The sequence below is a fragment of the Microcaecilia unicolor genome, chromosome 6 (assembly GCF_901765095.1).
Source record: "Microcaecilia unicolor chromosome 6, aMicUni1.1, whole genome shotgun sequence".
Classification (NCBI taxonomy): domain Eukaryota; kingdom Metazoa; phylum Chordata; class Amphibia; order Gymnophiona; family Siphonopidae; genus Microcaecilia; species Microcaecilia unicolor.
The window spans coordinates 211,188,282-211,203,815 of NC_044036.1; the positions used below are offsets into that span (position 1 = coordinate 211,188,282).

At 44.1% G+C, this 15,534-nt stretch overlaps 1 protein-coding gene across 1 annotated transcript in view; it reads left to right on the forward strand.

The window, feature by feature from the left end:
• The window catches only part of LOC115471985 (histone acetyltransferase KAT2A-like), a 754,860-nt gene that overhangs the window by 324,629 nt on the left and 414,697 nt on the right, over positions 1-15,534 (forward strand). Inside the window, 1 exon segment of the mRNA XM_030205993.1 lies at positions 3,098-3,211. Within this exon segment, the coding sequence (XP_030061853.1) occupies positions 3,098-3,211 (114 nt within the window).

Consider the following 15,534-nt stretch of genomic DNA (forward strand, 5'->3'; position numbering starts at 1 on the left):
AGTCAGTAGTCCTGCCAGTCTTTTTTTCCACAAAGATGAAAAGCATACTGCATGCTTTGGACTGTATGAGAGCCTTGTGGTCTTCTAACTGGAGTGAGCTAAAGCCCATAGAAAGTCCATCTAACTTTTCATTTGTTTTGAGCTTAACAGGATGGGGGCTGTTGTTGACAAATGCACACTCTCCATTTGGCTAGCAGACTGCATTTACCCAGGCAGGTCTAACATTAAAGGGACATATCACAGCTCATAATGTCAGAGATATGGCAACATTGGTAGCCTACTTACTACTACTACTTAACATTTCTAAAGCGCTACTAGGGTTACGCAGCGCTGTACAATTTGACATAGAGGGACAGTCCCTGCTCAAGGAGCTTACAATCTAAAAGACAAGTGAACAGTCAGTCAGAAAGGGGCAGTCAAATTGGGGCAGTCTGGATTTACTGAACGGTAAGAGTTAGGTGCCCAATGCAGCATTGAAGAGGTGGGCTTTAAGCAAAGACTTGAAGATGGGCAGGGAGGGGGCTTGACGTAAGGGCTCAGGAAGGTTGTTCCAGGCATAGGGTGAGGGGAGGCAGAATGAGAGGAGCCTGGAGTTGGCGGTGGTGGAGAAGGGTACTGAGAGGAGGGATTTGTCCTGTGAACGGAGGTTTCGGGTGGGAACGTAAGGGGAGATGAGGGTAGAAAGGTAGTGAGGGGCGGCAGACTGAGTGCTTTTGTAGGTAAGAAGGAGAAGCTTGAATTGATTGCGGTATCTGATTGGAAGCCAGTGAAGTGACCTGAGGAGAGGGGTGATATGAGTATATCGGTTCTGGCGGAATATAAGACGTGCAGCAGAGTTCTGAACAGATTGAAGGGGGGATAGATGGCTAAGTGGGAGACCGGTGTGGAGTAAGTTGCAGTAGTCAAGGCGAGAGGTAATGAGAGCGTGGACGAGAGTTCGGGTGGTGTGTTCAGAGAGGAAAGGGCAAATTTTGCTGATGTTAAAGAGGAAGAAGCGACAGGTCTTGGCTATCTGCTGGATATGCGCAGAGAAGGAGAGGGAGGCGTCAAAGATGACTTCGAGGTTGTGGGCAGATGAGACGGGGAGGATGAGGGTGTTATCAACTGAGATAGAAAGTGGAGGAAGAGGAGAAGTAGGTTTTGGTGGAAAGACGATGAGCTCGGTCTTGGCCATGTTCAGTTTCAGGTGGCGGTTGGACATCCAGGCAGCAATGTCGGATAAGCAGGCTGATACCTTTGCCTGGGTCTCGGCGGTGATGTCTGGTGTGGAGAGATACAGCTGGGTGTCATCAGCATAGAGATGATACTGGAAACCATGAGATGAGATCAGGGAGCCCAGGGAAGAGGTGTAGATTGAGAAGAGAAGGGGTCCAAGGACAGATCCCTGGGGAACACCAACAGAGAGCGGGATGGGGGTGGAGGAACTCCCATGAGAGTGAACTCTGAAGGTGCGGTAGGAGAGATAGGAGGAGAACCAGGAGAGGACAGAGCCCTGGAACCCAAATGAGGACAGTGTGGCAAGAGGTAGACCTTCATAGAAGAAATTTACAGGGCTGCAACTTGGATTTCAGTCTACAGATTCACTTCTCATTACTGTCTAGAATAGGATTCCTGATAATGATGATAGGTTGGCTAAACAGTTCTTCACAATCTATTTGGGGTCAAAATCAAAATCCATCTTACCCTTCAAAAAAATAAAAATTAAAACGTATAAAATAAGACTTGTTGCTGTCTAAAATACTTTGTTGCAGCAACCTCTCGGTTCTGTTTTCCCCATTTTTAATGTGGAAGGCAACATATAGCTAGTTAGTTCCATATATGAGAATTCAGCTATCCTGCTTGTCATTGGAAAACACAGTTAACCTGTGGCTGGTGTTCTTTGAGGGCAGCAAAATAGGAATCATCACAACCCATCTTCTGTCTGTGGAGTTGTATTCTAAGAGCAGGTGGGAACAGGCACACGTGCACGGTGAGAAATTATCCAATTTTTGGAAAGTGCTGTAAAAACAACTTCTTGGGTGAGCGCCATCGAATGACATCACCTATATGTGAAGATTCCTATCCTGCTGTCCTCAGAACACCTGCTACAGGTGAGGAACTGTGTTTACCCACCAAAATGGGCTTTTTGAAAATTGACCATCTATAGGTAAGTGCCTGTATGCGCATAATTGAAGAGGTATCCTGACTACAGAATTTGATCGGGGTCCCACCTATGCGTGTACTTACACACACATTTCTGAAAACATATATTTTTCATTCAGAAAGCTATGTGTACACATTTAGCAAGTGAGGCATGTGTAACTTTACTTTGAAAATTAGTGTACAATTTGTGGGTAAAAGACACAGGTGTTTACAAAATTCTCACCTAAAGTACCAAATAGCTGCAAAGCTTGTATATACTTTTAAACCATGGACTCTAAATCAATTTTCAAATTGAAAGTACAAATATATTACTAAGCCATGCTCTAGGCACACAAACATTTTAGCGCACGCTAACGATAGAGACACTCACTATGGATGTCTCTATCTTTAGCATGCGCTAAAAAGTGCGTGCCTACAGCACGGCTTAGTAAACAGGGCCCAAAGCTTGTTGATTTGAAATGAAATCACATATGTACCCTTCTCTTGAGAAAAGTATGCTCTTCATCCCAATAACCACCTACCTTTTACCTGGCTAAAAGTACGTATGCTGTTGGGCCATGTTATGTTCTTTTAACCAGGTAATAGCTGGGCACATTAGACTTCAGTTTACCTGGATAAGTTGGTAATTACCCCTGTAAATAACTTCTTAAAATTACCCTAATGGCATCCTACACAGTTCCATCTAAATCTGTCTTACAGTAAGTACAGCACATGGTAAGTAGTATACTATACCACTTTGTATTGTTATCTGAATATTTTTACTGCTGTAATTGTCTATTGCTTATGTTTGATTTATTCTTACTGTACACTGTCTTGAGTGAATTTTTTTAAAAAGGTGGTAAATAAATCCTAATTAATAAATAAATGGTGGACACTGGGAAAAAAAAGCATATTTACTAAAAACCTGTTTTCTGATTATTATTTCTAAGGTCTTAATTTTTATTTTCTTATCTAGAAGTTGTGAGCACGGCCACAGTACCTAGTACTCCTTTGTTCAGCAAAACCCTCAGTAATGGTTCATCTTTAACCTCCATGAATATTGATACCAGTGCTTCAGAACCAATGCCAGGTATTGCAGATTAAACATAACTGTTGTGTTTCTCAGAAGACAGAGATTGAGCTGCACTTAGTTTCAGTTACTAGGATTGGATTTTTCCCACCAACAATATCAACTTTCTCAAAGTAGTAAGTACCTATGGGCATAACTGCAAGAGGAGAACATTCACCAGGATTGCTTTTCCCTGCAATTGTTGCAGTCAAAAACAGTAGTATAATGTATGGGATAAGCACAGAGATTTCTGAATGGAAACCAGAAATGAACCAAGGGCTAAGCACTGAAAGTTGGGTAGACTGGAAGGAGGTTGTTTGCTATCATATTCTCTGCTTCTTTGTGTCTTCTGCCCTTTTCAGGTGGTACCTTATTCAGTCTTTCATCTTCCAATATAAAGAGCCTGACCAAGGGTATCTGTTGCCCTAAGCGAACCATGAGCTGTGTGGCGTCCACCCCCATGGTCCATTTCCTGTTCCCTTCTCCTATCCTCCCCATAGTCCAGCATCTCCCCTTCTTCTCCCTCTCCCTATCTTCCCTCCTTCCCATAGTTCAGCATCTCCCCATCTCTTCCTCCCCTTCCTCCCAGTTGGCCTGCTTCCCCCTTTTCACTCCCTACCCTTCCATCCCCCCAATCCCATGTTCACAATCTCCCACTCTTTCTTGCTTCTACCATTCCTACTTCTTACTGGATCTGGTCCAGCATCGCAAACACTGAGCGCCAGTGTAGGACGTTTAGACACAGGTTCACATTTGTGCTATTGTGTCCTGTCTTCTCCCCGACACAAGAGTTTTTCTTGTGCTTAGCCGAGATTGGGTGGCAGAGCCGGTGGTGGGAGGCGGGGCTGGTGGTTGGGAGGCGGGGATAGTACTGGGCAGATTTATACAGTCTGTGCCCTGAAAATGACAGATACAAATCAAGGTAAGGTATACACAAAAAGTAGCACATACAAGTTTATCTTGTTGGGCAGACTGGATGGGCCGTGCAGGTCTTTTTCTGCAGTCATCTACTATGTTACTATGTTGTGTGAAGGGTGGCATACGGCAGTTATGTGAGCATGGGCCTGCATTTAAAGGTCCCATGCCAGTGCTGAGTGTTGCTACATCAGCCTGGATCCAGTAACAAGCAAAGTTGTGATGGCAGGAGCAGGAAAGGGGGAAATGTTAAACGCAGGATATGGGGAAGGGAGGATAGGGAAGCGGGGAAGAGATGCTGCTATCTTTCTGCCCATCAGATGCTGCTGCCATAAGTAGATGCCTAACCTGCTTAATGGCTGGGCCAGCCCTGACAATATGTATGTTATGGTACATTCCCCAGTAGTCCGGATTATATGACCCATGCCTTTTGGGAGTGTAATAGACCAAGAGAATGCAAGAATTTGAATTGCATTAGTTCCTGACAGGGGTTCTTCTCTTACTATCATCTAGTCCAATACTTTTCAGACCTCTATTGGAGGCACATCTAGCAGGTCAGGTGTTCAGAAAGATATGCATATATTAGAAGCAATACATGCACATTTATTGCATGGTTATTCATCATTGTAACCCTGATAGGTTAGGTGTGCATCCAACAGAGGATTGAGAAGCACAAGCACTTATCTGTCCCCTTCCCCAGTCATCTGCTGATATCAGCTGGGCAGGACATTCAACAGTGAGCTAGCATGTAAGTGTAGGAGTACTCAGACCTGTTCAGAGCAGCCGCATCTCTCTGATTAGTGCAGTCCTAAAGGGGGGACCAGGTAGAGCTGTCCCTTCTCCCAGTTTTGTTGGAAAAGTTTCAGGCTGTGTACCTGTGGGCATTACCTTGGCCCCCATTATTTTTTTATGCTGCAAATTGACAATTTTCCTTTGCTGATGGTTTTATATTGTGCTTAGAGGGGGTCTTTTACTAAGGCACACGTTCTTTTTTTAGCTCGCAGTAAAAATAGGTGCGTGCTAAATGTTAGAGACACCAATGCATTCCTATGGGCGTCTCTAATGTTTAGCGCATGCCCAATTTTAGGGCGCTCTAAAAACATGAGCGTGCCTTAGTAAAAGACCCCCAGAATTTTTATGCCAGTCCAGATTCTGAACATAGTTGGTACTTGTGTCAGAACAGTGTGTTTTAAGCCTGTAAAATTGCCTTTATTAATTCTGAAATGCATTTCCTTAGTTTGGCCAGCAGGCGGCGCATATTTATGTTAAAGCTGTTGTAGAAAATTGAATGTCCCATTTCACTCAGTGAAGAAGTGAATCTACAGTACTTTGAGCAGTATACTTCTAAAACTTGTTGACCGGGCTCTGATTGGCCTGGAGTTTGAAATTACCCAGCAGCTGTTGCTGGTTGTTGCTTCAGTCTTAGCCCGGGAGAAAAGAGAGACAGATCTCTTTGCTGAGGTTGGCGAATTATTGGTCCTTATCTTCCCAGGCACTGTTTAGACTGTATGCAAATGTTTAGTTAGTGTTATAATTGATCCATATTTCAGTTACCTGTTATTGTTTGTTAAATGCACTTTATTTGTTCCACTGTTCAATTTTTAAGACAATAAACAATATTTAGTTTATTGTCTCTCTGTCTGGACTGATGAAGCATCCTGCTGGTTTGTGTATTGGGTCTGTGAGTGCTTTCTGGGAATTGAGGGACCATTGGGAGTGTGGCCTCCAGGAACCTAGAAATCACTGGGGATAATTTGGGAGTGGGACACTCGCCCAGAGGCGGTTGTGACCCAGTTAGTGGGAGGAGGGTGCTAGTGTAGAGCACAAGTGGCAAGTACAGACGGACCTGAGCTGTGCTGGGGATAGACCTTCTAAGTGGCCGTGGGGTAACCCCAGGTGGGTGGCTAAGACATTGCCCTTCTTTTTTGGTGGCAGCATGGTGGGATTGTCAGACTCAGTGTGTGGTTTGAGGGTCACCATCCACTGAGTGGTTCAGAGTCTCTGTAACTTCCATACACAGAGCACAGTGAACAAGTGCAGCACTAACAGGGTCACTTTCCTGTTCAGTTTTTTCTTGGTAGTGTTAGGAGATTAGCAGCATGCTGATGGAGACTAGTAGCAGCCCGCAGACACTGGAGATGCCTGACCTAACACAAGGGCAACCGGATAGCCTCAGTGGTGAGGACCTGCAGAACTGGCCTGCGCAGAGTTCTCCTGTGGGGAGAGCAGACCCCTTAAGGGCAGAGGCCTGGAAGTTAGCAGGGCTGGACGCCACACTAGCTGAAATCCAGCAGATCTATATGCTAGAGTGACAGTGGCTAGATGAACAGCAGTTGCGAGAGCGATAAGAGGAATGGGAAGAGCGACAGTGGCGAGAGGAACGGAAAGAGCGACAGCGGCAAGAGGAACAGGAACAGCAGCTTAAGGAGTGGGAGTTCCAGCTGCAGAAATTAAAGGTGGAGATCGAAGTGGCTCGTATCCAAAGCTCCAGCCAAGCCCCTGTGCCCGAGGCAGGATCCACAGCCTAGTTCAGGCCCAACTTGTTTTCGCAATTTGATGATGTTTGAGGTGACACAGATGGATACCTAACTGCCTTTGAAAAAATTTTCCACCTCAGTGAGATTGCTCAGAAAGACTGGGTGTGCTATCTGGAAGGAAAGTTCATTGGTAGAGCACTTGAGGCATTCTAAGGACTGTCCATGGAGACATGCTCCCAGTTTGAGGAGGTGCACAAAGCTTTATTGAACCATTATGCCATTACCCACGAGACCTACGGACTAAATTTTTGGACTTTGCAAAAAGGGGGTGGATGATACAGCGAGTTTGTGATTCAGCTAATATACTAGCATCAGTGGTGGCACAGTGGAGCTGAAGTTAAAAACCTGGAGGACTGCCAAAACCTGATGGCCCTGGAGCAGTTTCTTCAGTGTTGTTGTCCAGTAGTGAGGGAACATGTTCAAGATCATCAGTCCCAAACTCCAGAGAAAGTGGCTGAGTTGGTTGACCATCTGTATGGCTAACCGTCACCTAGATAGGATTTTAGATAGTGCTGGGGATGTAAATAATGAGCACAAGTTATGCATTATGAAATAGGTTAAAAGGTTAGAGATTGATAAAGTCTGTACAACTCTGGAGTCCGTCAGAGATGTATGACTCTGAAGTCTGTTAAAGATTGATGAGCCTGCATGATCTCTGGAATTTATGGTATCCCTACAAGCAGGCCTTGGGAAAAGAAACTAGTGTAAACAAGAGAATGTAAATTTGGCGACCTGAGGGAAAATTGATGATGAGAACAGAGAATCTGAATGATCCCTGAAGAAGATAAGTGCTGAAGCCTTGCTTAACACAAAAGGTATATAAACAATTGAACTAGAGCATTACGATGGGGAGAGGCAGAGGTAAACCATATGTTTGGGTCCCCTGCACTCCCCATGAGAAACTAGCATTTGTAATTGTAACTTACTCTTGGTAATTAAAGAATTGCTTTTCTCATATGCCGGCCTTCCTAGTCTTTTATCTCCCTAAATTGTGGGTGGCTGGTGAGTACTAATTTGGGAGGTGATACAAGCAGCCTAAAAACAGGGAGGAGCTGGCTGTCTTGGTACATGTGGGTACCAATGACATAGGAAAATTTGGGAGAGAGGTTCTGGAAGCCAAACTTAGGTTCTTAGGTAGAAAGCTCAAATCCAGTACCTCGTTGGCCGGCCTTCCCTCAAGTCCCGCCCTCTGATGTAACTTCCGCAAGGGCGGGACTTGAGGGAAGGCCGGCCAACGACGAAGCAAGTTTTCTTCCCTCAGACGCGAGGCACCGGCACCGCCGCTTGGAGGTTTTTTTTAAATGCTGGGTCGGGTCAGGTGAGGTGCGGGCGACAGAAGAGGGTCGTTTGGCGGGTTGGGGAGGGGGGGTCAGACGGGAGATGTCTCAGGTGGCTGGAGGGAGGGGGAGCAGCAGGGGAACGAGGAGACTCGCGTTGCGGGACATGGGTGGAGGGCAGGGGGGACGGGGGGGGTGTTACTGGACATAGGTGGATGGCAGTTGGGCAGGAGGGTCGCTGGACATGGTGTGGATGGAGGGGAGGAGGGCTTCTGGACATAGGGGGATGGCAGGGGATTGCAGGGGGCACAGGAGGGTCACTGGACATGGGTGGATGGCAGGGGAGGGCATAGGGGACAGGGGGGTTGCTGGACATGGATGTCAGGGGGGACAGGAGGGTCGCTGGACATGGGTGGATGGCAGGGGAGGGGGGTTCTGGACATAGGTGGAGGGCAGGGGGCACAGGAGGGTCGCTGGACATGGGTGGATGGCAGGGGAGGGGGTTTCTGGACATAGGTGGATGGCAGGGGAGGGCAGGGGGCACAGGTGGGTCGCTGGACATGGGTAGATGGCAGGGGAGGGCATAGGGGACAGGGGGGGTTGCTGGACATGGATGGCAGGGGGGACAGGAGGGTCGCTGGACATGGGTGGATGGCAGGGGAGGGGGTTTCTGGACATAGGTGGATGGCAGGGGAGGACAGAAGGGACAGGGGGGTTGCTGGACATAGATGGATGGCAGGGGGGACAGGAGGGTCGCTGGACATGGGTGGATGGAGGAGAGAGAAGAAATGCTGGACATGGATGGAGCGAGGGAAGAGTGAGGAAGGAGATGAGGTGAGGGAAAAGGAAGAGAGAAAAAGTGCACATGGATATAGAAAATAGGCAGAAGCTGGATCCACTGGACAGTCAAGTCTGCAGAGGACCCAGCTTTTAATTACGGATGTAGGGCAAGAAATGAAGAAGAAAGGCGGAAAGTAAAGAAATAAATGGAAAGGAAGCCCTGGAAACAGAGTTAAGAGGACAGATAGCAGCACAATCGGATACTGAGCCAGCATGCTCGCCTACCAGCAGAGGGAGACTGAGAACACTAACTTCAACTATGTACATATAACCTGTGCCCATCCCACAACAGCCAGTATACACTTAGCAAAGCAGAGAAAAACCCCCTGCAACCTGAACTCTGAATCTAGAAAACCCCTGTACCTGGAAAACCAATAGTCAACACCAACAGTGTGCTCAGACAGACGGAACGACAAGCGCCCCACGCTGTCAAGTATTATGGGCGAAGAAAACTCTCCGGCCCAAAGAAAGAAAAGGAATAGTCATAGCAGAACACGGCTCAAATACTTCTGATACGAACAAGATCTCTGAAAATCCATAGGGCGGGCTCTTGACCGGTCTGGAGGGTCTAGAGGAAAGAAAATTAGCAGGTAAGGCCTAATTTCACCTTCCTCAGCGACCCTCCAGACCGGTCAAGACGCGCGGGAAGTACCAAAGCAGTAGAAACTTAAGGGTGGGACCCTCGAAACGCAGAAGACAGCACAGCCGCTCCAAAACATGCATCCTCCTTTGCCTGAACGTCAATCCTATAATGCTTCACAAAGGAATGAATGGACGACCATGCCGCTGCCTTACAAATATCCAGCGGAGGAACAAAACTACTCTCCGCCCAGGAAGCAGCAACCCCCCGAGTTGAATGCGCCTTAAGTAACGGGGGCACCGCACGCCGCCTCAACAAATAAGCCGAGGCAATAGCCTCCTTCAACCACCTAGCCAGAGTCCCCTTGGAGGCCGCAGCCCCTCTCTTGGGACCTCCAAACAAAACGAACAACCTATCCGAAGCCCGGAATTCTCTCGTTCTGCTCAAATAGGACCGCAAGGCGCGCCGAACATCCAACTTAGCCAACCGACGCTGAGAGGCATCCCCCGAACGATCCCCCAACACCGGTAACGAGATCACTTGATTTACATGGAACGCTGAAACCACTTTAGGAACAAAGGAAGAAACCGTCCTCAAAGTCACTTTCTCTTTCGCAAAGGACAGAAAAGGTTCCCTACAAGACAAGGCTTGCAAAACAAAGTCACCAGACAACAAAGGTAGAAAAAACTATTTTATTCAGGATTTATTAATTGGAATATGTTAGTTTTTGGAAATGTGCATCTGTGATATTTTTCATGTAAGTTTTAATTTTTGTAGTATTGCTACATACTGAGTCTGACTTCTTGAGGTAACTTTCCAGTTCAGTATTTTGCATTCATGTGTTTTTCAGGTGTGATCAAGGAAGGTGCAGTATTCTGCTAGCGTATAGTTTGCAGCCCTTTTTGTTTGTTTTTTTTCACTAGGTTGTGCACTGGTGTTTTAGAGCCCGGTGTAATTACAGTTGCCTTTCCACGCCACGCATAAGGTTGTAGCTCGTCCTGTCCCAATTAGTGCTGTTTATGGTTTGTTAAGGTTATGAGTGTGTTTTTGCACACGTTTGTGTATAGTGTTTTGCAGTGGAGAGATTGTGTGTTGGCCTTACTAAGGTGGCACCAAACATCGGAAAGGGTGTAGAGCCTAAATCATGACACACTCTCTCTAAAAGGGTGTTTTGTGGCTCTACATGAGAATTGTGATATTATGATCCCTTGCTAGCTTCATATTGTTGATAATCTGCATTTTCCGTATGGCTGGTATATTGGTGTATAAGGTATTAATTGTGACTTTTTTTTTTTTTTACTTATTTTTTTCTGTGTGTTGTCAGACAATTATGGATGACAGAGTCGGAGTCTTCTTGAGTCAGAGAGTTGTGGTATATATTTTAAAACAATTTTAATACCTTGGTGGTCTATATGTTTTTATATTGTACATTATATTTTACATATCACTTAATTTTATTGTATATCTTTTCATTTCATTTTTATTTTATTGCATATATGGGTTACAGAGTAATAGGGGAATTTGAAAGTACTGAATCTTTTCTTAATATTTTTCCTTTATTCTCCTTTGTTATGAGAATTGGAACTACTAATTGTAGTGGACTTGAACTGAATAATTTCTGGGGAAGGGAGGTTTCATGATAGCATTGTGCTTATTATTTCAATCAGTTTTTTGTACAAGTTTAGCTTCATTTGTCTTTGACTGCCCCGATCGGACCGACCGTTCACTTGTCTATTAGATTGTAAGCTCTTTGAGCAGGGACTGTCTCTCTTTGTTAAATTGTACAGCGCTGCGTAACCCTAGTAGCGCTCTAGAAATGTTAAGTAGTAGTAGTAGTAGTAGTATTTGAAATTTCATAAATAAAAAAATGTTCTAAAAATGGAATAATTTTATCAATGGGGTAGAGCTAGGGTGGGGGCGGGGCTATGGTGGGGATGGGGCTAGGATGGGGCCCCACCAAATTGGTCTGCATAGGGCCCCGCACTTGCTAAGACCGGCCCTGTTAGAGGCTCTGCAGATAACACGAGCTGCAGTGTTCTGTATCATCTGTAAACATTTTATATTTATCTTTGTAAGACCTGCATAAATACTATTACAGTAGTCAAAGCGTGTTGTGATATATGCATGTGTTAGTGTGCATAGTGAGGCTTTATCAATTGAATTTCTAATTGAGCGTACTTTTCGAAGATGTTAGAAAGAGTTCCTGACTACCACGGATATTTGTTTGTTAAATGATAAAGCTGAGTCAATAATGACTCCTAGATATCTAAACGATTGTACTGTTGGAATCGGTTTATCAAATAAGGTAGGTATAACAGCGGGAATAGTATCACGGCCTGTTATCCACGATGTAACATAGTAACATAGTAGATGACGGCAGAAAAAGACTTGCACGGTCCATCCAGTCTGCTCAACAAGATAAACTCACATGTGCCATTTTTTGTGTATACCTTACCTTGATTTGTACCCGTCCTTTTCAGGGCACAGACCGTATAAGTCTGCCCAGCACTATCCCCGCCCCCCAACCACCAGCCCCGCCTCCCACCACCGGCTCTGGCACAGACCGTATAAGTCTGCCCAGCACTATCCCCGCCTCCCAACCACCAGTCGTGTCTGGATTTAAGACTAGATGATTTGATTTAAGCCAACTAGCTACTACTTTGAGATCATTCTGAATTTGCATAAGTTGAATATCTAGTGGCTTGACATAATGGATCAGGAGAAAATCATCGCCGTAGGAGTAAAAACTAATACCCAATGATTGGATAAGTGAAGCAAGAGGGCTGACATATATGTTAAACAGAATTGGTAATAAGACTGATCCTTGCGGTACCACACATGAAATGGGATACATTTTTGAAGTAGAACTGTTTTGGACTACTTTGAAAGACCGATTTGCAAGGAAGGAGGCAAACCATTCATAAATTGTACCTGCAATACCAATTTCTTTTAGCCGATATAATAAGAGAACATGATCTATCAGGTCAAATGCAGCTGATAAGTCCAATGAAATAACTAAAGCAAAGTAACCCTGCTGTAGTCTAGCGTGTATTTCACTTAGAAACGAGGTATTAACCGTTTCAGTGCTATGTCCCTTCCTAAAACCTGATTGTCTAGGGTGTAAGATGTTTTTAGATTCAATATAGGATTGAAGTTGATTAAATACAACCGTTTCTAGTACTTTTGATAAAAATGGAAGATTAGAAACCGGTCGATAGTTCCCAGGAGAAGATGGATCCAAGGTAGGTTTTTTCAAGATAAGCTTTACCAGTGCCTCTTTAAGTGTTGTTGGAACTGTTCCTTCTGTAAGGCTTTTTATAATGTTTAGATATAAGTGCACTTGTAGTTTTACTGAAGAACTTTTCAGCCAGTTAGATGGAATCGGATCTAAAGCACTGTATGTTGGTGAAATATGTGATATCAGCTTTTGAAATATTAATGATGGGATCTCGAATTGATGCCATGTTCCTGATAGGGCTAGAGGTGAATTTAGAGCAAGTAGTTCTCTATTTTATTTTGGCTTATCAAACTGCAGCCTTAAGTCATCAGTCTTTGAAATAAAGAATTTTGCCAAAGTTTCAGATTCTATACATACTGTCTCTGTATGTAAACCTGGTTTGGATGTTAAGTATTTCAGAATACGAAAGAGCTGTTTAGATGAGTTTGAGGCATCCTGTATTTGTTTTGAAAAGTAATTTGTTTTTGCCAATTTCAGCTGCTTGATATAATAGCGTTGGCATTTTTTACATTTATCTTTTAATTCTATTGTTTGTCGTTTATGCCATAGTCGTTCAGCTCTTCGTACTTGCTGCTTGCATAATTTCAGCCCAGAATGATACCATGGTTGAGATCTTTTTATCCTTGGTTTCATTGTTTGCAAAGGGGCAATATTGTCAAGTGCCTCTGAAAGAACCTGATTCCAGGTAGTAATTTGTTCTTCTAGATCTAAATCAGGGAAAGATAGTGGGAATCTTTCTGATAAAGAGGGCAAAGTAGCAGGATCTATCTTTTGTAATCCTCTCGTTTGAAAGGTCTTCACAGTTAATCTCTGAATTGGTCTAGGTAGTATTAAATTAAATAGACAAAGGAGTGATCCGACCAGGAGACTGGTACTGTTTTAATCTGTGTACATGTGAATGCTTGTGGCATACACATCATAACCAAGTCCAGTGTATGACCAGCGTTAGGAACTGGGCAACGTTCTGGGGAAGGGAGAGCCTATTCGGAAAGGATGGGCTCCACCTTAACCAGGGTAGGACCAGACTGCTGGCATTGAGATAGAGCAGCTTTTAAACTAGAAACTGAGGGAAGGCCGACAGTCGCTCAAAAGCGCATGGTTCGGGATAAGGTATCTTTCAAAGATATCACCAAAACAGCGAAGATAGGGTATCCCGATAGTGAGGTTGCAAAAGAGACCATAGTAGATCAGGTGTCCTTAAATAAAATAAAAATCAGACAAAAGATTGCAAATTAATACTGTCAAGTACAGAGCATGATGTAAATAGGAACATAATTTGAAATGTCTATATGCGAATGCCAGGAGCCTAAGAAATAAGATGGGACAGTTAGAATATATTGTACTAAATGAAAAATTGGATATAATAGGCATTTCTGAGACATGGTGGAAGGAGGCTAACCAGTGGGACACTGTCATACCGAGGTACAAATTATAGCATAGTGATAGGGTAGATCGAATTGGTGGAAGGGTAGCATTGTATATTAAGGAGAGCCTTGAATCAAATAGATTGAAAATTCTGCAGGAAACAAAACATTTCTTGGAATCACTATGGATTGAAATTCCATGTGTAAAGGGGAAAAGGATAGTGATAGGAGTGTACTACCGTCCGCCTGGCCAGGATGAACAGACGGATGCAGAAATGTTAAAGGAAATTAGGGACGCAAGCAAACTGGAGAACACAATAATAATGGGTGATTTCAATTACCCCGATATTCAGTGGCTGAATGTAACATCGGGGCATGCTAGGGAGGTAAAATTCCTTGATGAAATCAAGAACTCCTTTATGGAGCAGCTAGTACAGGAACCGACGAGAGAAGGAAAAGTTCTAGACCTAGTCCTTAGTGGAGCGCATGATCTGGTGCGGGAGGTAATGGTGCTGGGGCTGCTTGATAACAGTGATCATAATATGATCGGATTTGATATTAGCTTTGAAGTAAGTATACATAGGAAATCAAATACGTTAGCATTTAACTTTAAAAAAGGAGACTATGATAAAATGAGAAGAACGGTGAAAAAAAAACTTAGAGGAGCAGCTGCAAGAGTCAAAAATTTACATCAGGCGTGGATGCTGTTCAAAAACACCATCCTGGAAGCCCAGGCCAAATATATTCCGCATATTAAAAAAGGAGGACGGAAGAGCAAACGATAGCCGGCATGGTTAAAAAGTGAGGTAAATTAAGCTATTGGAGCTAAAAGAAAATCCTTCAGAGAATGGAAGAAGGAACCGACTGAAAATAATAAGACACAGCATAAGTAATGTAAAGTCAAATGCAAAGCGCTGATAAGGAAGGCTAAGAGGGACTTCGAAAAAAAGATTGCGTTGGAGGCAAAATCACATAGTAAAATTTATTTTAGGTATATTAAAAGCAGGAAGCTGGCAAAAGAGTCGTTTGGACCACTAGATTGACTGAGGGGTAAAAGGGGCAATCAGGGAAGACAAAGCCATAGCGGAGAGATTAAATGAATTCTTTGCTTTGGTCTTCACCGAGGAAGATTTGGGAGAGATACCATTGCCAGAAATGGTGTTTGAAGCTGACGAGTTAGAGAAACTGAATGAATTCTCTGTAAACCTGGAGGATGTAATGGGGCAGTTCTACAAATTGGAGTAGCAAATCTCCTGGACCGGATGGTATTCATCCCAGAGTACTTGTAGAACTGAAAAATGAACTTGCGGAACTATTGTTAGTAACATGTAATTTATCCTTAAAATTGAGCGTGATACTGGAAGATTGGAGGGTGGCCAATGAAATGCCGATTTTTAAAAAAGGTTCCAGAGGAGATCCGGGAAATTATGTTATAAAGAACAAAATTACAGAGCATATTCAAAAGCATGGATTAATGAGACAAAGCCAAGATTAATTTAGTGAAGGGAAATCATGCCTCACCAATCTATTATATTTCTTTGAAGGGGTGAACAAACATGTGGATGAAGGTGGGCCGGTTGATATTGTGTATCT